The sequence below is a fragment of the Bubalus bubalis genome, chromosome X (assembly GCF_019923935.1).
Source record: "Bubalus bubalis isolate 160015118507 breed Murrah chromosome X, NDDB_SH_1, whole genome shotgun sequence".
Taxonomy (NCBI): domain Eukaryota; kingdom Metazoa; phylum Chordata; class Mammalia; order Artiodactyla; family Bovidae; genus Bubalus; species Bubalus bubalis.
The window spans coordinates 112,247,588-112,273,630 of NC_059181.1; the positions used below are offsets into that span (position 1 = coordinate 112,247,588).

The 26,043-nt window shown below is 38.0% G+C and overlaps 1 protein-coding gene across 10 annotated transcripts in view; it reads left to right on the plus strand.

Annotated features, from left to right (window-relative positions):
* The window catches only part of FMR1 (FMRP translational regulator 1), a 39,802-nt gene extending 16,407 nt beyond the window's left edge, over positions 1 to 23,395 (plus strand). The window contains exons 4-17 of one of the 10 annotated variants that reach the window (XM_006080178.3): positions 612 to 683; positions 959 to 1,107; positions 2,327 to 2,420; positions 2,508 to 2,624; positions 4,809 to 4,979; positions 5,075 to 5,153; positions 9,119 to 9,228; positions 9,909 to 10,043; positions 10,548 to 10,610; positions 13,216 to 13,302; positions 15,680 to 15,875; positions 17,412 to 17,594; positions 18,284 to 18,366; positions 20,987 to 23,395. In XM_006080178.3, coding sequence (XP_006080240.1) covers positions 612 to 683; positions 959 to 1,107; positions 2,327 to 2,420; positions 2,508 to 2,624; positions 4,809 to 4,979; positions 5,075 to 5,153; positions 9,119 to 9,228; positions 9,909 to 10,043; positions 10,548 to 10,610; positions 13,216 to 13,302; positions 15,680 to 15,875; positions 17,412 to 17,594; positions 18,284 to 18,366; positions 20,987 to 21,097 — 1,650 coding nt within the window. In that variant the 3' untranslated portion in view covers positions 21,098 to 23,395. The other 9 variants (XM_006080181.3, XM_006080182.3, XM_006080184.3 and 6 more) reach the window with 9 other exon arrangements.
* Positions 23,396 to 26,043: the final 2,648 nt, after the last annotated feature.

Below are 26,043 nucleotides of genomic sequence, written 5' to 3' on the forward strand. Positions count from 1 at the left end.
AGGAGAAAGGTGGTATCCAGAGGATTGCCAGCATAGAGTTGTCCCTTTTAGTGGAGAAGGGGACAGGAGACCAGAGAGTGACCCAGTTGCTGTCCGTTTAGTCCCAGGAGACATGAACACCAGGTGGTATCCTTAGTGGGCTGAATAGTCAGTGGCCTTACCCATTTAGTGACCATGAGCCAGGCAGTAGGCCAGGGTCACTAACTTCCAGCTTGTTACTTGCTTATTAAAGTAAAACAAAAACACGTTCATCTTTGCATGTTTAGATACATTTTCATAGCTCACAAAGTACCCAAAGAAAGCATGCCCAGCTTCATAAGTGGTCAGCTTTTCTCGAGCTTTCATATTCAGAATACTGATGATTACTGAGGCAGCACAAAGACAGCACAGAGAAATAGGGAAGCATATTTTACAGTACTCTTCCTGGTAACCAGGTAGTTTCTGAATGTCTCTGTGTAGAAGCAGGGGTGCAGTCTGGTTAAAAGTCTACAACTTAACAGATTTGCAAGATACCTAAGGTCATTTTAAGAAATTTTCCTTGATGTCTGATAATTTACAGATTTCTGAATGATTTTAATCATGAAATATTCTATGTTGTAATTTTTGTGTAGGTGTATTCCAGAGCAAATGAAAAAGAGCCTTGCTGTTGGTGGTTAGCTAAAGTGAGGATGATAAAGGGTGAGGTAGGAAAATGCCTATTTCAATTGTTTTTCTTACACTCTTCCCCTTTTCTAAATTCAGGTATATACATTTCTGTTTGGATTTCTATTTGAAAGTAATAGCTAGCTTGATTACTTTATTTAAATGTTTATATGTTCAGTATGTTTTGTGTGTTTCAGTTAGTTGATCAAATAGCTTTTTTTCCCTCTAAAGAATTTTAAAAGAACTGAATAGGTACAGCTTCTTGTTCTTAATTTAAACACTATGATCAGGAATGACTTTGATTTCTCTCTCACAGTTTTACGTGATAGAATATGCAGCTTGTGATGCTACATACAATGAAATTGTCACAATTGAACGTTTGCGATCAGTTAATCCCAACAAACCTGCCACAAAAGAGACTTTTCATAAAATCAAACTGGATGTTCCAGAAGACTTAAGACAAATGTGAGTTGATTTGCAAGAAAGGCTGAGAACTTAGAGGAGCTGTGCAATTAATTTAAAAGAATAATACATTTTCAAATAATAGGAATCAATTTTTAACCTCAGTGAACTTTGACATAAATGGCTTGCAAAAGCAGTGAAAAAAAAAATTTAGCTTTTTCTGGTTATGTAATCAAGCCAAGGCAGGAGGAGAGGGGAACGACAGAGGATGAGGTGGTTGGATGGCGTCACTGACTCAACGGACATGAGTTTGAGCAAACTCGGGGAGTTGGTGATGGATAGGGAGGCCTGGTGTGCTGCAGTCCATGGGGTCACATAGAGTCAGACACAGCTGAGCGACTGAACTGAACTGAATCAAGCCAACATTCCAGTTGTTTAAACTTACTTGGCCACATAGATAGCTAATGTACATTTTTTTTCTAACATAAACATTCATCATAGAATTTTAAGATTTTTGAAACTGATTAATACAGTTCTGTCATAAGTTACAAACCAATTTCTAGGCAATTTCCCTACCAATACAGAAGACACAGGAGATGTGAGTTGGATCTCTGGGTCAGGAAGATCCTCTGGAGGAGGAAATGGGAACTCACTACAGTATTCTTGCCTGGAAAATCCCATGAACAGAGAAGCCTGGTGGGCTATAGTCCTCGGGTCACAAAGAGTCAGACATGACTGACCATGCATGCATCATGTATAACTGAAATCAGGAAGCCTGCAGAGGAGAGTGGTGGTCAGTCTCTCAGTTGTGTCCAAACTCTTTGCAACCCCATGGACTGTAGCCCACCAGGCTCCTCTATCCATGGGATTTTCTAAGCAAGAATACTGGAGTGGGTTGCCATTTCTTCCTCCAGGGGGTCTTTCCAACCCAGGGATCAAACTCTGGTCTCCTGAATCTCTTGCATTGCAGGCATATTCTTGACTGCTGAGCCACCAGAGAGATAAGTTCCCCTAAAGATGTCATCTTTGATAATCTAGGACCACCAGTAATTTCCTAAGAGCATAACTGGTTTTTTCCTTTCTCTATAATCTCAAATGCTTGATTGGCCTGAGAAGCCCAGCAAAGAAACTGAATTTACAGATGGATATAGCATATTTTGCATAAATCAAGTTTAATATGAATCTACAATTCTACTAAGTGCAAATGTCTCTGCATATATTTATACCAGTAGTTGGTAATCATTCATCTTAATTTCACAATGGTTATTCTTTTTATTTCTAGGTGTGCCAAGGAATCTGCACATAAAGACTTTAAAAAGGCAGTTGGTGCCTTTTCTGTAACTTACGATCCAGAAAATTATCAGCTCGTGGTTTTGGTGAGTGTTTCTGAGTTGTCTATTTTGGTGTGCTTCATTTAGGGCATTTGCTTTGATCATAACTTTTTTTTTTTTAATATCCTTCAGTCCATCAGTGAGGTCACCTCAAAGCGAGCACACATGCTGATTGACATGCACTTTCGGAGTCTGCGCACTAAGCTGTCTCTGATACTGAGAAATGAAGAAGCCAGTAAGCAGCTGGAGGTATGTGGCTTTCCCTAGCGATGCTTGTAAGGCTATCTAGAAATGATAACTGTGTGGTTACAAAACATGACTTTGGGCAGCTTGTCCTTTGTTTATTGTTCTTAGCAATTCCTTGTATTCTATATTTTAAAAAGTTAAATTGTACAATGCATAATCATACTAAAATTTTTATGCCTGAGGTTTCAGAATTTTATGTATGTTAAGGAACTTCTGGCCAACTCACTTTTTGCTAGAAGTTCATCAAAGCTGCTAATAAAGTGAAGCAATGCTTCTCCCATGTAACATGTTATCATTAAAGTACTAGAGAGTATTTAAATATCTAATCATATTCCTTTCATTATGTATGTTTATCTCTGTTTAAAAGGGTATAGAACTTCTTCATTCTAATTGGTTGTCACTCTTTAAAACTCCTGTCTTCAGATTCCTGCCAGAGGCTCTTTCCCTAACTTACTATTTCGTCTCTTAAGGTGCATTTTATCTACTTTTATTAATCTTCCAATAATTTTCATTACCATACATTTATTTTCATTGATAACTGTTTAGTACTTCCATCCATTACCATAGAAACTAAATGGATTTTAGTTTAATGTGCCAACTCCAGTATGTAATTGTCAGATTCCAGACTTCCTCATCATTATTCATTTCATTAGAGGGAAAACACCGTGCAGTTGGAATAGTAAATAAAAAAAGGAGTTCCAGACTGCATTTGAAGAGAAAAGGTGACCACTACTAAAGGCTGTATTCTTGTAAAAGTCTGTAAAACTTGCCACCTTCCAACTTAATTGAGATTGCTGAACACCTAGCAGGAGAGGAGACATTCATATCTCCTTTTGCTCCTTTATTTTCTTTTTGGCCATGGAGGTCTATTTAATTACTTTTTACTCTCATTCTTTCTTGATGTCCCTGTGTGCACAAGTTTGTGGTTTCTTTAGTGATTCTCTCATAGCTTTTAGGCCAGAACAGCCTCCTTACTTTCATTGTGAGTAATATGGAAATATACTCATTTACCTCTTCTTAAACATCTGATTCTTCTTAAATGATCTGTTGTCATAACTTTGGCTTATCATTTATCAGTGAATTATCAGTGAAAAGAATGAACCAGGTGAATCAACCAGGAGTTAAAAAACATGACCTCTTAAAAAGTCCTAGGAATATTTGATTCACTTTTTTACTCTAATCTAGAAAAAGGATTTTATATTTTTAAAATTGTTTATAGTAGTTAACACTCATTCATTCAGATTATCAGGTATGTTTGAATAATGAGAAACTAGTGTGCATGCCTATCTTTCCTCACTACTAATATTAAAGAGATCCACATATTCAGATAAGAAATTTCCATTTTTCAACATGAGCCACTAATATGTTTGGTTTTCATTAATGGCATGCTAGAACTAAACGTTAAATTTTGATAATACTGATGATACTATCTAAAGAGAGTGATTATCCACAAGTTTTGGGGTGTCAGTATAATCTAGTTAAGTCATCACTGAATATAAAGAATTCATCATACTTGTGGATCCAGATCACAAGGTCTTACAGACTCTGATCTTGTTTTAGGTTGCAGACACATATGTAAGATAAGTTGTAGATCTCTGACTTTGTAATTATTCAGTTTAATGTACCAACAATTTTTATGATTCCTTTACTCAGGTTTGGGGGTGGTGGTGGGAGGGTGTCCCTTTAATGTTCATCAGAGAGGTATCTAAACCCACAGTATCTAGTGATGTTACATAAATGGCACCATTTCTAGAAAAATATACACACCAATATCCTTTAATAAAATGAAATGAATACAGTGTTCTGTGAAGATGGTATTTAAAATTTTTTTTTACTTAATATTGAGTCTGTCAGACCCAGTGAGCTGGTTTTTATTTGGGAACAGTTGATCTGCTTCTTAATTATTACATTGATGTCACTGGTTAACTAAGGCAGCCTTGCAAATAGGTTTTCAAAGGTTACCTTGGAAAATTGTCAACAAGCCCTTTCCTATTAACAAAAATATATCAAATGACATAGACCTTTAGTAACCTAAAAAGTACTTAAGCTGTGCAAAATATTTTCTTAAACCTGTTAGTTTCCAATAGAAACTGATACATAGGGTCAAGATAATTTACATGGCTGACCTAAATACATTTGTCTTAATAGTTGATAAAGCATACTAATCAGATGTGCATTTCTCTTCAGAGTTCAAGGCAGCTTGCCTCAAGGTTTCATGAACAGTTTATCGTACGAGAAGATCTAATGGGTCTAGCTATTGGTACTCATGGTGCTAATATTCAGCAAGCTAGAAAGGTACCTGGGGTCACTGCTATTGATCTAGATGAAGATACCTGCACATTTCATATTTATGGGGAGGTAAATATTTTACTAAATAGTTTTTTCTAAAATAAAAACAATATTTCAGATGGCTCATCTTTTGCTGATTTAAACCTTTTCCCCATTTTGATTAGGATCAGGATGCAGTGAAAAAGGCTCGAAGCTTTCTTGAATTTGCTGAAGATGTCATACAAGTTCCAAGGAACTTAGTAGGTGAGTCACAAATTGCTTTTGACACGCACTACAAAAACAAGTTAGGTAAATAACTTATTTATGCTCATAGAATTCCATTTTCACTCATTGTGGAGTCATTTAGCTGAAGCTTAGTCTTGGAAATAGAGTCTATTGCTGCAGTATACAAAAAAATATTTGGTTAAATACACTCAAAGATTACATTTTCAGAAGGCATACAAAAGATACTGCTTTGCTAGTTCAAACCTACTGGTTCCTGGAAGGATAAGTTTTGCACAGCCTTTTCGCTGTATATATTTATATGTTAAATAATGTTTTTTCAAAATGAATGACATTTGGGGCCTTTTTATAATTTAGAGTAGATTGGTATTTGATCTCTCTAATGGGGCTATAAAATAACAGTTACCTCAGCGTTGAAGATCTGAATATAGGTTATTTAAATCTAATAAATTCCAAAGCTAGAAGTAATTCTGAATGTCTCTTGGGCTTTCTACAACATCAGCTGTAATTCTTCATTTTGACTTGAGTTGTTTCATGACCATCACAATCATGTGTAAATAACATAGGAGCTCTCCACCAGTGCTCTTCAATAGTGCAGTTATCTTTAGTAAAATCTATCAGCAAAGTGCAGTTTTATCAGAATACTGCATATGTTTTAAATTTATCAATAAAACTGGGACATACTACATTTAAAAAATATTTTTGCTGCTGCTAAGTCACTTCAGTCATGTCCGACTCTGTGTGACCCCATAGACGGCAGCCACCAGGCTCCCCCGTCCCTGGGATTCTCCAGGCAGGAACACTGGAGTGGGTTGCCATTTCCTCCTCCAGTGCATGAAAGTGAAAAGTGAAAGTCAAGTCACTCAGTCATGTCCAACTCTTCGCTACCTCATGGACTGCAGCCTACCAGGCTCCTCCATCCATGGGATTTTCCAGGCAAAGTACTGGAGTGGGGTGCCATTGCCTTCTCCAAAAAAATATTTTTAACTTTGGCTAATTACAAAAAGTAATGCATGCCCTTTGGAAGGTTTAAAGGAGAAAATAAGGGCTCTGTACATTTTCTTCACATACTTTCACTTCTACTTAGCTTGCTCTTTTTGTCAGCATAGAATTGTAAACATTTTCCTATGCCATTATAAAAACACTTAGAATAGTATTTTTCACCCAAAGAAAATCAGTTTGAGGATCAAGTGTAAATACTAGTGAAATAATGCAGAATTATTTTCTCAACTATATACTACGTACAGTCAACTAAAGAGCATGATGATGTAATGTCACTGCCAGTTGTGTGTATGGGAAATATATGATTAGCACTCTCCTGATTACTTCAGGAGAAGTGGGCTTATGAATGGTATTTTTTCCTCTTATTTACAGATTGTCAAGCAGTTACATACATTTTATAGTTAGAATGAAAGTGAAAGTGTTAGTCACTCAGTCGTGTCCTACTGTTTGTGACCCCATGGACTGTAGCCCGCCAGGCTCCTCTGTCCATGGTATTTTCCAGGCAAGAATACTGGAGTGGATTACCATTTCCTTCTCCAGGGGATCTTCCCAACCCAGGGATTGAACCCGGGTTTCCTGCATTGCAGGCAGTCTTTACTGTCTGAGCCACCAGGGAAGCCTTGGGGTCACAGAGTCAGAAGCGACTGAGTGACTAACACAACAATAACAATGGAACTGAAATTAATTATATTTTGCTCCTTTTATTCAGTAAAGTGTTTTCTAAAAACCTATCACTCAAGGTGCTAAAAAATCAGATTTCAAACAAGATATCTCTTATTTCCCACAAACTTTTCTAATAATTTGCTTGTTCTTCACCCACTTTGACACTGAATTTAATTGTTCAATCAGTCGTAGTTAAACACAGGATATATATATTTATATAAATACATAAAATCGTATATATCCTATCTATCTATATATAGGATTGTTAAGATACTAGTAGATACATGTGCCAAAATCTCCTTTTTCTTTTTGCTAAGTCATTTAAAAGACCTTTATTAAAATCAGCATCAGTTCATGAAAATGTGCTACAGATTTAAAGAAAAAAAAATGGGAAGACTCCATGTAACTTCTCTCCTCCTTCTTTCCCTTTTCATTTGAGGGGAAGAACAACAGAAATAATTGCAGAAACACCTAGGTCAGGAGTCCTGATTTAGTGTGTCAGTTCTTTTCCCTGACCACTGACCAGGCAGAAGAGGTTGTGGGGGTAAGTGAGACTGGCACACACAGCAGAAATACCAAGGCTATTCTGATTTGAAGAACCACAAGGTCTTGCTTTGAGAAGGCTTTCCCTGCATTTTTATCTAGGATTGGCTCAGCAAATTTTCATTCCTGTTTTTTTCCTTTATTGTTGTTCAGTTGCTAAATCATGTTTAACTCTTTGTGACCCCATGGACTGCAGCACGCCAGGTTTCCCCGTCCTTCCACAATGGACGTGAGTTTGAGCAAGCTCTGGGAGATGGTAAGGGAAGGCTGGCAAGCTGCAGTTCATGGGCTCGGAAAGAGTCAGATATGACTGAACAACTAAACAACATGTCCACTGAGTCAGTGATGCCATCCAACCATCTCATCCTTTGTCGCCCCCTTCTCCTCTTGCCCTTGATCTTTCCCAGAATCAGGATATCTTCCAGTGAGTGGGTTCTTTGCATCAGGTGGCCAAAGTATTGGAACTTCAGCATCAGTCCTTCCAATGAATATTCAGGGTTGATTTCCTTTAGGATTTCATTTAGAAATTCTTTAAGATCCCCATCCCTACCTTAGATGAAGTGGAGGGGCAAACCCATTTATGGGCATGGCCAGCTCAGCTTGCTTTAAGTACCTGGGAGTGCCCTTGCAATTGGATGTAATTCGTATGTAGATTTCTACAATCAGTTGTTTTTAGTATTTGGAATGTCTTGTTTTGCTGGCTCTGAAAGCAGTCATTTCCCAGCTAAGTATATGATTAAATTTTTTAAAGCGAGAGAGATTTGAGTGCCTCTCCATTGCTGGTGTTTGAAGTCTTCCGAGTTTTAACAGATGATACGATAAAACTTAATCTGGAACTGGTTTTAAACTTTTTCATTGTGGTTTTAAGCTAAAGTGTGATTTCTTAATCTTTTATTCTGTAACTAATCACCTTCTAGCATACTAGTTTAATTTGTGAGTCACGCACAAGAGTAGTAGTCCACTAACACATGGGTCTGAAGAATGTGTACTTCTAGATGAATGTATACCTGCTTATAGGCTTCCCTGGTGGCTCAGATGGTAAAGAATATGCCTGCAATGCAGGACATCAGGGTTCGATCCCTGGGTTGGGAAGATCCCCTGGAGGAGGGATGGCTACCCCCTCCAGTACTCTTGCCTGGAGAATCCCATGGACAGAGGAGCCTGGCGGGCTACAGTCCATGGGGTCCCAAAGAGTCGGACACAACTGAGCGACTAAGCAGCAGCAGCAGCAGCATAGCTGCTTATGCCGCTTTTAGAGTGTCTTATAAATGTGCCGTATAAAATTTTAAAAATATTTGCCATGGGCAAAGAAGCAGGTGTAAATCAGATACAGATAGGATTGAAATTGTGAAATAAGCAATTGTATTTTCTATTATTTATCCTTTTTGTTAATCCTTTTTATAGAGCTTTGCAGAAAGAAGGATACACACCACTCTACTTGAACATTTAAAGTGTGCCCTTGTATGCCAAATAAGAGCATATTTTGAACTGCCTTAAAAATGCAAAATTATCCTGACAGTTCACAAGTTATTACTCAATTCATACCAGACCAAAGGAGTTTGAACTGTGATGACTTCATAGAATGAAAAGCCAGTTTCACTGTTGTTTGTTTGTTTGTTTGTTTTTGAAAAAAGTCTCTGTTTTGGTTTTGAGATAGAATTCAAATTATATGAAATTTTATACATATATAAAATGTTATAGTTTACAGTAGGGTGTGCTTACTGGTTTGAGGTGTGTGATTTTAAAACCAAACATGAATTATTCATTTTTTAACTTAGGCAAAGTAATAGGAAAAAATGGAAAACTGATTCAAGAGATTGTGGACAAGTCAGGAGTTGTGAGGGTGAGAATTGAGGCTGAAAATGAGAAAAATGTTCCACAAGAAGAGGTATGTTTCTAGTGCATGTTTCTGGTTTGTCTAATAAAGTCTTTTATTTGACACAGTAACTTAGAGGCCTCTAATATGCACATAATGTGAATGTAAAACCTCTGTCAGGCATGCCAGCTAATTGGAGTTATAGGTGACGGCCTCTTTCTAGTCTCTGATGCTGTGATTGTGTATTAGTCCCTTTAACTCCTTAAGTCTTATTTCTAGATCTTTAGCATGGGCCATCACAAATGTAAAAACAAAATCTGAAGCACACTTCAAATCACTTAAGTTACTGGTAGAGACAAAATTGGGACACTAATTAGGTTTTTGGCTTTCATCTTTTGGCTTTTTTAGTTTGTATGTTTGTGTTTGTGTGCCTTACAGTTTTTGAAGTATTTGGGATGGAGGCGGTGAGGGCGTGCTCTTCTATACAATGATACTGTTTAAAATAAAATCCTTCCAAATTGCCATAATTTTCATATGTTGTCTAGTCTTTGCTTTTGTGAAAGGTTCTTTTAACTGCAATCTGTGTGCATTTTTATTGCACAATTTTTGCATTCTCTAAGTTTGTTTACCAAAACTGTCTATAATAGTTTCTGTTCTTAAAAAAGATGATCGTTGATACAATAATGGTGCTAAGTAAAATCTTAAAAATGGATCCTTTTTTTCCTCTTTTATGTTTTGTGTTTTTCACCAAGGAAATGATGCCACCAAATTCCCTACCTTCCAGTAACTCAAGGGTTGGACCTATTCCCTCAGAAGAAAAAAAACATACAGATATAAAGGAAAACAGCACTCACTTTTCACAACCTAACAGCACAAAAGTCCAGAGGGTAAGAAATAATTGTCACTTGGAATTATACTCTAAGTAATTTCTTTGCCCCATATGTCACAGTTGTTGTTTCGGGTATGTTGTCTGGTTAGGCTTATAGACTATTCATGCTATATCTGTTTCAGATCTGATTGCCAGCTTACAAGATGTTACAGACCAATGGGATAATTACTTTTCAGTTTATTCACAGTGACAAATCTTATGCTGTAAACATAAAATATGGGGTTGCATTTAGTGGTCGCATTTTTCTTTTGAGGGTGGACTTTTATTTTTTCATGCTCTAGCTCTTGAAATTTTGCAGGTTATAATATATCCAAATGTACCTTCTGTTAGATGCATAAATTGTTACTTAAAGCCATATTTTTAAACTGACTTTCAATATTTGAACTAACCGAATTGTTTAGAAACGGATTTAGAAGTCCTGCAGTGAAAGTCCTGCGTTCAGGCTTCTGTGTATCATTTGTTATAGTTAATGACATCACTTGCATTCCTTATACTGCTTTAGGTGTTAGTGGTTTCATCCATTGTAGCAGGGGAATCCCAGAAACCTGAACTCAAGGCTTGGCAGGTAGGAAACCATTCCTTGAAAAATACATTTTAATTTTATATTTTAATGTTTATTCCCCTTGTTAAGAAAGACTTCAAATGATCATCAGAATTGGGGCATGGTGGAGGTGTGTCTGTGGTTTTTTTTGCTCCATTGCCCTGGGGAGAAAGCTGATACTCCTTCCTGTTGCTTACAAGGCCTTTTTTTCATAGCCACCTGACCAATATCATCTCTTACCACTCCTCTTCCTTGCACTGGAGAGAGGCTTGAGCCATACTTACACTTAGAGTTGTCCAAACACTGCTGTCTACTGCTTGTTGCTCCTAGAGATATGCATATGCTTCCTCTGCCAAAAGCCCTCTGTTTTCTCCAGCTTGCCACCTTGCTGTGGGCTTACTCCATGTGCCTCTTTCCTTGTGTACTTGCCGTCGGGTCCCTCCCCCTGATGAGCTCAAGAGCCTTTCTCCCCTTTGATGATCTAATGTGGTCATCCCTGTCTGTAGCACTTAGCACATAGATGTTTACTTGTTTTATCCTCACATTGTTAGTTTCTTGAGGGCATGCCCCCTCATCTGGCCTGTAAGAACTGTTGATGGGAAAAAATGTTATGAGTAACAAGAGATTAAAAGCGAAAATACCATTTTCCTCTGTGCGGGGGAGTCCAGTTCTCATCCCAGATCAGGGAATCACTTTTTCCTGGTATCTACATTTTGAAGGTCACTGTTCTGCTCTTGCCTTTCTTTGTCTTAACTATTCTGGTCCCCTAGCGCTGTGCTTAATAGAGTGGCACTTGGGTACATCATCAGTTTGGAAATGTTGAAAGATAATTTTGCTTTTCACTATTTGCTTCAAAGTTGATCAGCTAAATCTGTGGCATTAAAGCTTATTTTGATAGTATGTGATCCAAGGAGAAGGGCATAGCATTTCATCATAGGGCATTTTGGAAAATAATACGGTTAACTGCTTTGTAAGAAAGTCAGTTGGGGGGAAAAAACTCAACAGTCAAAAATGTTTTTGACAAAAAGAGATCTGGGTCATAAACCTGATTAATTCCATAGTTCATTCAGTCAAAAAAAGAAGCCCATGCGTTTTCAGTGGCACCTGATTCTTCAGGTGGTCCTAGTTACTAGGAAGCAATGCCTTGCCTACCAGACGGATGCCAGTTTGCAAGCAATATATCCTAATTATTCAGTCTTGTACCCTCTCAACAGCCATGTTCATGTGGAAGGAAAAAGAAAAAAACCTATTCCAACCCCACATAGGTTTAAGATGCTATATACTGAGTGCAAGCAAACAAAAGCAGCCTAGCAGTACCAACACCTATTGAACAAATGCTCTTTTTAAAAGAGTGATACTTGCTAAGTTTCTTGGCTTCCTTTACCTAGAAAATTCTAATATATCTACATCAAAACTACTGTGTACTTTTCTTTAGTCACTTGTGACTATCAGTAACCATGAGAATTTCATCAGTAGTGAAATACTGAATTATTCTCAGCTTTGAAGGTCATAATTGCCAGCTGTTAGTTTACAGAAATGGCCTGCTGCTGCTGCTGCTAAGTCGCTTCGGTCGTGTGTGACTCTGTGTGACCCCACAGACGGCAGCCCACCAGGCTCCCCTGTCCCTGGGATTCTCCAGGCAAGAACACTGGAGTGGGTTGCCATTTCCTTCTCCAATGCATGAAAGTGAAAAGTGAAAGTGAAGTTGCTCAGTCGTGTCTGACCCTCAGCGACCCCATGGCCTGCAGCCTACCAGGCTCCTCCGTCCATGGGATTTTCCAGGCAAGAGTACTGGAGTGCAAGAGTACTGGAGTACTGGTGCCATTGCCTTCTCCGACAGAACTGGCCTAGGCTTCCCTATACCTTGCCACAAGAAACAATTTTTTTTCCCCTCATTTCTACTGATGAGCTAGAAGTATACATTTTGAGCTAGAAGTATATACATTTGAGCTAGAAGTATATACATTTTTAGTATACTTGTTTTTCAAAAAATCTATCCTTAAAGTTGTATCGTAGGGAGATCAAACTTTCCTAATGATTCAGTCCTTTACAGTATTCAGAGTACATTATATTGAAATATATTGAAATGTTAAATTTTATGTTCATGAATATGCCCAGTTTCCCCCCCTCACAGAATAATTACTAAGTGCACATTAATTTAGCCTAACTCTTTTTGTTTGTCTCTTATTTGTACTCTGTTGACTTGGTTAGCAAAGTTGATTTATTTTTATTTTTGTGCCCTAGTATCTAATTTTAATTTGGAATTTTGTCTAGATAAAACCTGTAGTAATTTAATAAGAATATTTTAAACTCATTTTGTTTATGTGTCTCATTTTAAAACTTGTTTAATTTTGAGTTACATAATTTATAAGCTTGCCAACATTTAATAGTGTTTAAATCGTAGTAACCCTGATGCATTTAATGGTTGCTATGTTGATCTGTCCTTATACACAGGAGATGTGTAAAATATACTAACTACTCTTGTTTTTATGTATTTCATATTTTCAACAAACTTTTCTGTACCTACCATTTGTCAGATCCTGTGCTAGGGATTTAGTCATTATTTGCATATTTCAGATTGTAATTCATCATTAATTTTATAAGATTATTGTTGTCATTTCTATTTCAGGGTATGGTACCATTTGTTTTTGTGGGAACAAAAGACAGCATCGCTAATGCCACTGTTCTTTTGGATTATCATCTGAACTATTTAAAGGTGAGAACAGGAAGAACTTTAACTTTGAATCTTTTTGCACTAAAATAGAAATACTCCATAGTAAATCTTAACACAATTAAGATTTCTTCTAGCCTGTACATGATAATGAAAGACCTATAAAAGATAATAGGAAAAAAACTCATTTTGTTTAGTTTATTGTATTCTTTCTGAAAACACAAGTCAGTTTTCCATCATTTTAAGAATCAGTATCCCCATTCTGAAGAAATTTCCCTATTTCCCATTATTCTTCTGTTAAACCCTCATATCCACTTTAGACAATCCTGTCTAAAATCCTTTTCATCCCATTGATCCTTTCTAGCCCTTGAGAGTTTTTTCCAGGCCAAATTTTATGTCTGTAACACTTGCTTTGTTGTCCCCTTTATGTCATTTATCAGGAATAGCCCAGGGTTTCATGAAGTCCTCTGTTTAAATGTGTACCCTTCATAATTTTCTCTATACTCCATTTTACAAACTAGAAGCAATTTATGTCTCCTTGTATAAATGCTCATTTTAGTTGGCATTTGTACCACTGTGCCTACTCCAGCTTAGAATCTGGAAAGCAGGAACCAGGAGGCTGCAGGGCATAGCAGTAAAAGCAGTGGATTGGCAGTCCAGCACTTGATTGTAGTCTTCTGCCATGACCAGCTCTGTGTCTGTAGGCAAATCACCTCCCTAGACTAGGTGTTTTTTAAAATTTATTTTGGCCAACTGTTCTGTAATTCAACAAAATAGAATTTTACCAATGTCACTTTTATAATTCCATCTTTGTATCCACATGTATCAAAAACATACTGTAACGGGTACTAAATATTATTTTTAAAGTAATCCAACTTTCTGTTGTATTTATGAGGCTATCCTGTTAAGAATTTTTCTGCTGACTTCTTAAATAAAATGAAGCAATTTATAGTTACATGTAAATAAGGAAGAAAAACATAATAGCCAGGCACTTCTTACCCTTCTTATGGTGGTCAGTTAATAATTGAAAATGGAGAGGTTTCATCCAGCAAGGTTTGTGTGGGTAGGATACCCCATTGATTTGCTTATTCACTTTTGTTTTAAAGTGTGTCTTACGTGTAATCTGTTGTATGTGTTTTTCTTCCTATTCTTAGCTTAAATAATGTTGAAGACCTGGAAATTTAAGGTTGCAGTGTGTCAGTCCCTTGTTCTTTTAACCAGTGTTCTTTAGATCTTTTGATTTATTCTGCACAATTGAATATCTTTTTGGATTATTAGCAGCTGTCCTGTTGCCATGCTTCCCATCACCAGATCTTCCCTTGAGTGGGCTTGGCGTCTCTCACCAAGTGATGACTGCTTTGCCCCCATGGGATAACCTGGACTCTACCATTCTGTTTTGCGAGATCCACCCATTCCATGAGCTATAACTGTACTTTCGGAGTAAGCCACTCACTCAGTGGCAGTCTCTCCTTTAATTAAAGTCCTTTGTAAAACAATGTCTGGTTCAGAGCACAGATGGCACTCATCTAGATCCTTACCTGCCCTTTTCCTGAAACTGCTGTACTAAGATTTTAAGAACTTAGCTTTACAGGGGCTTCCCCAGTGACTGTTCATGTGGACAGTCCCTATGATTGCCTCTGCTTGACTGAGACACCCAACCACTACTCTAGTTGTGGATCCAGTTCCCTGCAGCTAGTAAATCGATGTTTATGAATAAATTGGAAGGAGAAGGGTTAGAACTGAGACATCATCTGGTTTTGACAGAACCTAGCATATTGGAAGCATTGTGTGTGAGGGTCTGTTAGTGGACCCCAGGTATATATTTTGATCAGTTAACTTTATACTGTTTGTCATACTTGTTTTAGCAGAGTTGTAGTCTTTAAGAGGTTTTCAAGGCATGATATCCAACTTTTTGGGTTAACTATTAGATAGTTCCTGTTCTTTGAAAGTAGAAGATGGCCCACATTCAGTGTTTTATTAATTAAGATTATTTACAATGTGTGATTTTTAAGCTTAGCTGGTTAAGTCTTAAATGTAATTTATCTGTATTCATACATTTTAGAGTTGTTTTATTCAATAACCTATTATCAAGAAGTCTCCAAACTACCATATTTGTGCCTTAGCAGATCTATTGGATAATATTGCCAAATTAAATAACTTTAAATTCTGTCAGTATAATTTTAATGCTGAGTATTTTTGTTATATCTCTTAATTCTAGACATCAATAATACTTTACCTATAGTAATTTTCTTTTTAAGGAGACCATTCAATTTCCTGATAATTCTGTGTAACAGTGTTTACTATAAACTTAGAGCTGAAATTGAAATATTTCCAGTATACTTTTTATCTGATGAAAAGGAGAAAGGTTTTATTAAGTAAAATGTCAAATTATTTTTACTGTTATCTTGTATATTTTAAATAGGAAGTAGACCAGTTGCGTTTGGAGAGATTACAAATTGATGAGCAGTTGCGACAGATTGGAGCTAGTTCTAGACCACCACCAAATCGTACAGATAAGGAAAAAGGCTATGTGACTGATGATGGTCAAGGACTGGGTCGAGGTAGTAGACCTTACAGAAATAGGGGGCACGGCAGACGCGGTCCTGGATATACTTCAGGTACAAACTAAGCATTTTATTCAGTAACTTTATCTGTTCCTAGACTTAATAGCTGCTAATCTCTAATATTCATTAGAACTCCATTATAACAATTTCTCACTACATGGTTTCCAATTCACAGTGGGTCAAATTGTGTTGCAAGACACATAGAGTGAAAAACCTGATAATAACCCATAGAGTTCACAGGGCAGGTGTGAGTTCTGTCCACAGTCTGACTGGGGATAAATCTGCTTAAGCCCTTGTACGCTAATGCCTTTCCTAAGGCCTTTCCTGATTTTATTACTATATAGCCAAGACTTTTTTTCATTTGTGTACTGTGGCTCATGTTTTGTCAGGCATGTGCTGGTCATACTTGCTGGATGGACTGTGTAAATCAGGGGTCTGCATCCTGTGGCTTATAAGGTGATTTTAAGTGGCATGGCCAAAGTCAGCCCTAGGCAAAGTCAAGAAGTAGGCAAAGCTTCTCTTTGCCTCCCCAGCTCTTTGCTCAGTGCTTCTTTCTTCTCTCCCAGTACCTTTCACTGAATGCTGTCCCACTGCCCATGCCTACTGTCTTGCTCAACTGTGTATCTACTATGTAACTGGCTAATGATGGTATAAGGTGTAATCCATCTCACAAATATTTGCGTTTCAAAAAGGAACTCAGTAAGATGGAAAAGCCTTCAAGATCCACAGGAATGAAGCTATAATGGTGAAGCTATAATTGCTCATTAGCTCCAACAGAGGAAGAGAGAGGTAGTAGAGTTGATGTTCTGGAGTGGGGGAGCTACCTACTCCTAAGGCCAACCTTGAACCTGAGCCCTCATCCCTTTCCCAACAGTCTGTTCTTGATGCTGTGGAAGGTCCCCTCTCACCAGGGAGTTCTTTTCCCATCTCCCATCCCCTGTGTCATTAACCCACCCACTCAGGCATAATAAGTTCACTACAGTAAATTCTTTCTAATGATAAGTTATTCCTGTGGGAGTGGGAGGGAAGGTTGTGGACCAAGCATCAGACAAGCATATCCCCATTCAGCGAGGTCCAGTCCCTGATCCCACAAGAGACCATTCCCTGAGATAGTAGCCACAATGGCCACCTTTGCCACTCTCTCTAAGATGACCAAAATTTGTGCATTCCCCTTTGTCCCTGGGCCAAACCTTGTTAAAAGGAACTCTCTTTCTAGAAGTTTTGTTTATCAAGGTATTGCATTTAATTGTTGTAGGCAACTTTTCCTCCAGAGAGCACAGATGTTTAAAGGAGCACAGCTGTTTAATGATGTGGCATACTCAGGTTTGAACTTAGATGGCTAATAGAATTCCTTTTTTTTAAATGAGAACCAAAAATGTTTGAAACAAAAATGGCCTCAAATATCATGAAAACCTTCATTTTGAACTTAAGATAATTTGTTTTACAAAATGGAAGGTGATAATATACTCTTTGGTGAGCTTGTAAATTAGGAAGTGTAATGGATTACCCCCAGAAACGTCTCTGGAAGTTTCTGTTAACCTAACATTTTTTTAAGTCGGACAATGGTATATAACTTTTAACTCTCGATAGGAACTAATTCTGAAGCATCAAATGCTTCTGAAACAGAATCTGACCACAGAGATGAACTCAGTGATTGGTCATTAGCTCCAACAGAGGAAGAGAGGGAGAACTTCCTGCGCAGAGGAGACGGGCGGCGGCGTGGCGGCGGAGGAAGAGGACAAGGAGGAAGAGGACGTGGAGGCAGCTTCAAAGGTACGGAGGGTTTTTCATTTAAGAAATAAAGCTGAATTGTAACAACTGTCTGAAGTTCTATGAAAAAGCTAGGTGATTCAGTGACATACTATCAAGCCCCCATTTTGTACTGGTCACCATAAGAAAGGCTCATGTAATTAGCAATATCAGACAGGCTTCCTTACAATTTACAAACATATGAATAACCCCTGATAACTAGTTCAGCTTCTTTGGGTACTCTAAACATCACATCTAATCATTAGTTCAGGTTGACATATCACACAGTTGATGTAGGACTCTGATGGCTTAGGAATGTTTTCTGTAACATGTGCTGCTGTGCACTAAGCCGCTTTAGTCATGTCCAGCTCTTTGCAGCCCTGTGGACTGTAGCCCGCCAGGCTCCTCTGTCCATGGGATTCTCCAGGCAAGAGTACTAGAGTGCGTAGCCATTTCCTTATCCAGGGGATCTTCCTGATGCAGGGATCGAACTCAGGTCTGTTATGTCTCCTGCATTGGCAGGCAGGTTCTTTGCCACCAGTGCCACCTGGATGTTAGATTATTAGACAGTGTGTAACTGAAATTGCTAGGTTGTTGATTATATTTTAGATTCTGTGGTTGGTCTGAATAAATTGAGGATGTGGGAACAAAGAACTCTCCAATAGGCATGTCAGAATCAGTGACCATTGAACCTTTAAAAAATGTCCCTATAGGAAACGACGATCACTCCCGAACAGATAATCGTCCACGTAATCCAAGAGAGGCTAAAGGAAGAACAGCAGATGGATCCCTCCAGGTAAACCTGTGTGCCTCTTTTCATCTAAATTGTGCCAGTTACAGAAGTTTGAGATTTATGTGAATTTGCTATACTATATAGGTATTTGTGAAATACTTTCCTTTCAACATTACATTTGTGGTCAATTTTAGTCCTTTATGACAAGTATACAAAGAAGATTTCTCTAGAGAATGTGCAGTCTCAGTATTTGTAAAGATTTTGACAACCACGTTATGACTTCAGTACCACATAGGTGGTCCTCCCTACCCCCATTCTCCAAGGAAAGAAACATCCAGGAATGTACTGAGAGAGACTTGTATAAGCCCTGTGGAACCCACATCCCTCCTCACCAGAGTTGCAAGGATAGGGTGCTCTCTGACTGGAAAGTAAGAAAAAGAAGGTATCTAGCTCACAATAGACAGGGCTGATGACACTCGGCTAGTACATGCTGAATCAGTCAGCTGCCTATTTAGAGCCAGCCTCTTCCCTGAGAACCCATCTCATGTGGCCAGCACCTGTGCTGAACACATTGTTAACATAATTTTAAAATGAGCCCCCAAGCACGGCCAGGTACCTTGGCTGGGTGCATTGTATCCCACTTAATGTTTCAACTGTACCCTGAGGTAAGAAGTTTTATTATTCTGTTTTATAGGTGAGTAAACTGAAGTTTAGAAAGATTGAGTCACATAGTTAGCATACACTAGAGTGATATTTCGGAGAAGGCAATGGCACCCCACTCCAGTACTCTTGCCTGGAAAATCCCATGGATGGAGGAGCCTGGTAGGCTGGTCCATGGAGTCACTAAGAGTCAGACACAACTGAGCGACTTCACTTTCACTTTTCACTTTCATGCATTGAAGAAGGAAATGGCAACCCACTCCAGTGTTCTTGCCTGGAGAATCCCAGGGACGGGAGCCTGGTGGGCTGCCATCTGTGGGGTCGCACAGAGTCGGACACGACTAAAGTGACTTAGCAGCAGCAGCAGAGTGATATTTGAACCCTGGTACCTCATTCCCAGAACGCATGATCTCTTCGGCTGCTTCTTTAACTCTGAGGACTTAATCCAAGTAGTTGGGGGTCCTTTCATGACTATGGATTGGTTTGGGACCAGTACCTAAAATTAGTGAGACATAAATTTTAAGAGCAGAAGCTTCATGACAGAATATTCCTTAGAATTCATAGCATTTGTAGAAAGAAAGAAATTGAAGTCGCTCAGTCATGCCCGACTCTTTGTGACCCCATGGGTAGTAGCCTGCACCAAGCTCCTCCATCCATGGGATTTTCAAGGCAAGAAGTACTGGAGTGAGTTGCCATTTCCTTCTCCAGGGAATCTTCCCAACCCAGGGATTGAACCCAAGTCTCTCACATTGTAGACAGATGCTTTACCATCTGAGCCACCAGGGAAGTCCTAGCATTTGTAAGTAGGTCTTAACTATTAGCTGGTGCTTAAGGATCATCACAGAAAAGATCTTAGACCTAGAGATTGATGAAATTATGTACACATGTGTTTTACACAAATGTAAGGTGTTTATGTACCAGTTTTATAATTCCCCTTTTGACAACCAAACAGTTAAAACACTCACCCAGGACCAACAACTAAACACACTTTGAAATTCGAGTGGACCATTTTGGGGCTATAGGTAGTCCCATTTGTACTTGAAGCATATCAGTACTTTTATTAATTGTTCTAGGCCTGTGTGTCAACATTATCTTTCTTTTGTACAGCATCCACAATTGCATTAGCAGTGTTTTAAGTGTTCAGTGCTGGCACTTAAAATATTATATAAATCTCAGAATATTGTTTTTTAAATCATACTCATCTCTGTCCTCTTCCTGGGATTCCAGTTCTCCCACACATTAGTGTCTTCAAATTTCCCTGTACTATGCTTATTCTTCAGAGTTTTAAGTTGTATGATCCTCTGACTTGCCTTACTGTAATACAAGCTACTAGAAACCAGTGCTCATTTGAGTATGTATAGTGTGTGTGTGTGTGTGTGTGTGTGTGTGTGTGTGAGTATATACAGTATATGTGTATATTTATATACACACACACATATTGTAAGACAAAGGGAGCCCTGACTGTAGAAAAAGTTAATCATACTTATGATAGAAATGAAGATGTCAACTAAAGGCTAGTTAATAAGTGAGTTAAGTTATTGCTCTGGTAACATCAGAATAGGAAGACAATAATTTGTCTCTCTCCTCCTGGGTTTCATATCTTTGAAGAATAAACCATTTTTTTGAACAGACCTGTATATTTTGCATATATATTTTGCAATCCGTAATGGGAGTTCATTTTAACTATTTGTTTCTCATTGTTTTGTTCTACTTAGAAGAAGACACAGTAGGATTGTGAGTTTTTATCTAACTTTGGATGCAGTGAGATGACCAAGGTGTTCCAGTTACAGAAGAAGAGTGTTTTAGAATCATAAGCCAAATAAAGCTCCTACCTGACCTTAATTTCTCACACTTCTATTCAAATCCCTTTTAACATGTGGAATATACACTTTGGGCTTAAATTTCTTGTCAGGCCAATTACAGATTACAACAGAATATGGTCTTTGTATATAACAACTATAACTTGTTTTAGATCAGAGTTGACTGCAATAATGAAAGGAGTGTCCACACTAAAACATTACAGAATACCTCCAGTGAAGGTAATCGGCTGCGCACGGGTAAAGATCGTAACCAGAGGAAGGAAAAGCCAGACACCGTGGATGGCCAGCAACCACTTGTCAATGGAGTTCCCTAAACTGCATAATTCTGGAGTGATATCCCCTATACCATTTCCATAATTCTTATTCCATATTAGAAAACTTTGTTAGGCCAAAGACAAATAGTAGGCAAGGTGGCACAGGGCATGAAATGAACAATTCCGTTAAGAATTTTGCTTTTTTCACATTGGCCATAAGCAGCAATTTTCAGATTTGCACAAAATGAGGTCTTAAAATTTTTGAAACATTACTTTTAAATAATTAAGTATACTTAGCACTTCAGGACAGGATTTTCATTTGGTTTATTTTTTAAATACCACGCAGTGATATTCTTTGTTAATTTGGACCGTTTACCCTGCATTGGGTGATAACTCACTGGTATATTTCAGTTTTTCTGAATAATAGCATTTATGGTAATCATGTTAGACTTCTATTTTCAATCTCATATAGAAGTCCATAAAATACTATGGCATTTCATGTCCTGTGTCACTTTATGTTTTGGTCCACTTTTCCAGTATTTTAGTGGACCCTGAGGTGTGTGTGATGTGACGTTTGTCATTTTCATTAGCAAAAAAAAAAAAAAAAAAAAGTTGTATGATCTGTGCCTTTTTTATATCTTGGCAGGTAGGAATATTATATTTGGATGCAGAGTTCAGGGAAGATAAGTTGGAAACACTAAATGTTAAAAGATGTAGCAAACCCTGTCAAACATTAGTACTTTATAGAAGAATGCATGCTTTCCATATTTTTTTTCTTACATAAACATCAGGTTAGGCAGTATAAAGAATAAGACTTTTGTTTTTGTTCTGTTGCACTGAAGTTTGACAAATAGTGTTATTGGAGGGATGTGTAATTTTTCTGTATAGACCGGAAAAGTAGTAACGGTCTTTTCATTTGCAAGAGGCTCAAATGTTTTCAGCTAGGAATAAATCTTCCTGGTCGAAAGTTAGTAGGATACGCCTGCTCTTTGGCCTGATGACCAGTTTTAACTTAGAGCTGTCTTTTATTTTGTCCTCCCCGAGTTTTGTGAAGTTTCTCATTTTCATTTCAAGCTTATTTGGGGGAGGTAGAAAGGTCATTTCCATGTGTGCATAATAATCCTGTGAAGTACAGGTACTTTGTCTGAGAAACATTGGAAGCAGGTTAAATGTTTTGTAAACTTTGAAATATTAGGTCTAATGTATAAGCAGAATTGGAAAGCAGACTAGGATTGGTTAACACATGAAACTTTTTTCTTTAGTTTTTTTTCCTTTTTTTTTTGACATATTGGGTTTCAGTTTTGAGGGTTTTTTTTTTTTTTTACGAGATTTACTGAGGAAAATATGTGAAGGACCTTCACTCTAAGATGTTATATTTTTCTTAAAAAATAACTCCAAGTAGGGGTACCACTGAATCTGTACAGTGCCGTACAAACCGAAGTTCTGCCTCTGATGTCTGTTGTGAGTTTGTTTCTTTGAATTTTCATATTACGGTTACTTTTCCTTGCATACAAATAAGCATATAAAAATGGCAACAAACTGCACATGATTTCAAGAATATTAAAAAGTCTTTTAAAAGTATTGCCAAACATTAATGTTGATTTCTAGTTATTTATTCTGGGAATGTATAGTATTTGAAAACAGAAATTGGTACCTTGCACACATCATCTGTAAGCTGTTCGGTTTAAAATACTGTAGATAATTAACCAAGGTAGAATGACCTTGTAATGTAACTGCTCTTGGGCAATATTCTCTGTACATATTAGCGACAACAGATTGGATTTTATGTTGACATTTGTTTGGTTATAGTGCAATATATTTTGTATGCAAGCAGTTTCAATAAAGTTTGATCTTCCTCTGCTACACTGATGTTGATGCAATCCTTACAAATGGTTGCTTTTAAAATTTTAAGATAGGAAAAGTCTATAGAAAAGTGTTCTGTTACAAAATGTATCTGTTACCATTGGAAATTTCACATGTCATAGGAAGTTAGCCGATATCTACCAACTTGCAAGAACTTGATCTTGTTTAATAAGGTGAAAAATACCAACAAAATGGTACAAAAGCACATTGTGCCATTACAATATGCACTAAGTCTCTTTTTTACAACAGCTGAATCCAGCAAGGCGCTAACTTGCTTAAATGTGAATTACTAACTTCTAAAACTGTAATTTGAGTCACATGTTTTCATGTGGAGTTGGAGTTGATTCATATTACAATATTTGTGTGCTAAACATGTATGTTTTTCAGTTCAAAGTCATGATGTTTTTAAAATCTTATTAAAATTTCAAAAATCTGAAGATTGTTTATCTAGATGTAAATTTTTATTAAAAAGTTGCACTTATGAAAAAGCAAAAATTTAGTCTGACAGATGTTTGTTCCTGGTCTTAAATTTCTAAATGTAACAAAACTTAGAGATGGGGGGAGGCATTAATCATGCAAAGCATATATTATGCCTTGCAAATAACCTTTGATGTGCTTCTAAAAGGCAGAAATGTAGATAATTGAAAGTAATTCTATATATTCCCAGTTAGAGGATTTGAACACATTAATTACATAGGATGCTACTAAACCATGTTAAAGACATGCTCCTGTCAGTGAACACATAAACATACTTGCCATTTGGAAACTATTAAATATGTCTTATGAATCTTTAAAAAAAAATGTTGATGTCAGTAATAGAGAACATGACAGTCTGTAGGTAGAATATGTCTGAATTGATTACTGTGATAACTTGATGGAAACTCTGGCACAACCTAGAAGAGTAGATAGAAATAGATGACGGTGTCAAAGTGCTTCCCCGTGTTAGAATCCAAAACGATCTAGTAATAAGCAGGACAGTCTCTCTATATATAATTTTTTTTTTTTTTTCTGGAGAAAAACCCATCTTTATTTTCTGGCTTTCTAGTTTTCATTCTGGTACTTTTTTTGAATTTCTGTTACCTGTTCAGCCTAGTTCTAGACTCGTGCACAATCCATTAGAGTTGGTAAGTAGCAGCCATCCTCAAGTAACTTTGTTGGGTTTTCGTGGTTTCACGTTTCAGTGCTTGCTACATGTGAATACCCTATTGGTGGCAGCAGGCTTGAGACTCAAGCCTGTCTTGTCTCAATTGGCTCACTTGGAGGCATTTCTCTCATCTGACTATGAACTTCCGGTTCCTGGTGGTTAGGAGTATAGTACCTTTTAGAGTCGATATACTGATTAGATCATTTTTTACCATTTTGCTTCATGGCCATAAATAGTGTCTTTGTGTCATGACACTTTGAGCCTCTGATAAGCAGTTATTCTAAAATAGCCGTTACAAAATACTAGTCTTGATTGCTCAGAAGGCTTAATGGGTACCAGTACTTAAATTTTGACCATCTTTCCCTCTGTTTATCTGAGGCTGTTTGAAGGTTTTTTTTCGGGGGAGAAGGTTGCTATTTAAAATTTTTATTTCCATTTCTCTCAGAACTTTGCATGAAGAAATATGTTTTATGCTAATGAGTTTCATGTTAATGAGAGATGCATTAAAAGTCTTTACAAGTTGCACTTGCTAAGTGATTCAAGAGTAAGCTTCAAACTAAGTGCCTAAAGGTTTTCCCACCAATTTCTAATACCGTACACTTAATTACAGGGGTAATCAAAATTAGAAGGAAAATTGTCAACAGAAAATGGTTACATGGAATCCTGAGAACTAGAGTATATCATTCAGTATCAAAGAGAACATAGATGGCTTATGGTAAGAGAAGAAAAGAATTCCAGTATTATTTTCGGTAAATAGTAAGGCATCTTTGTCAGATTTCTCTGGAGATCAAAGCCTGTAAGATATTGCATCAAAGAATACTAGTGCTCAAGGAATAAATACCATTAAAAGTTGCAAGTGCAGCCTGGATATTACATGATAAAAAGGAACCTAAAGAGTTAGGCTGTGAAGAAGGAGGAATCAGGAGGTAGATTCTACACTTGACCTGGGTGCACAGTAGCTCTCTGGTTCCTGAAACAATCATTTCACCTCTTCATGTTCCAGTTTCTTCATTGGGTTAAATAAGCGGTTGCTAAGGTGTCACAGGGGCTTCCCTGGTGGCTCAGTGGCAAAGAACCCGTCTGCCAATGCAAGAGATGCAGGTTTGATCCCTGGGTTGGGAAGATCCCCTGGAGGAGGGCATGGCAGCCCAGTCCAGTATTCTTGCCTGGAGAATCCCATGGACAGAGGAACCTGGCAAGCCGCAGTCCATGGGGCGCAAAAGAGTCAGATGTGACTTAATGACTAAACAACAGCAACATGTTTTACATGGAGAAAGCTAGTCATTGTTATTGAGCCACCCACCTGATTTCATCTGGTTCTTATTAAATATTCAGTGAACATTCACTGTATATCAGGCACTTCACAGGCGGCTTGGGGATAGAGAGATACTGTTTCAGATTTTTAAGACGTTCAGTGTCAAGTGGGCGAACTCGGTAAGTCAGTGGGCAGTTCCAACACATGGTACGGTCAGTGCTCAGATGCACAGGGTGAGGTGTGTGTACACAGAAACAACCCAAATCAGGGTGGTGTGGAGTCAGTAAAGGGCTTCTCAGTGAAATGAAATTTACCGAAATCTGAGGACAGGTTGGAAAGTTCAGCCAGGAGAAAAGGGGCCCAGGCCATTGATCTGGGCATGAAAAAGTCAATTGGGGGAGCTTCCTGAAGTTTCATTGTGGCTGGAACAGAGAATTTGAAGCAGAGAGTGAGAGGTGAGACAAGCAATAGGGCCAAGGTAGGCCTACGGTGCCGTGTTAGAGGTTTGACTTGAAGGAGCCTCTGCCTCTGAAGGGTTTTAAACGAGGTCAGATTTATGCTTGAGGTGTGGAGGGACAGGATTGCCCACGATTTCAGGCGCCTCTGTCAAGTTGCCTGGTAACCAACGAGCAGGAGGGACTGGGCCCACATCCAACTTTGCGGAGGCTCTGCTGCCCATGGTCCAAATCTGGCTTCCCACAAGGTCACAGGTGGTAGCAGCCTGTGTTCCAGACAGCTCCCCTG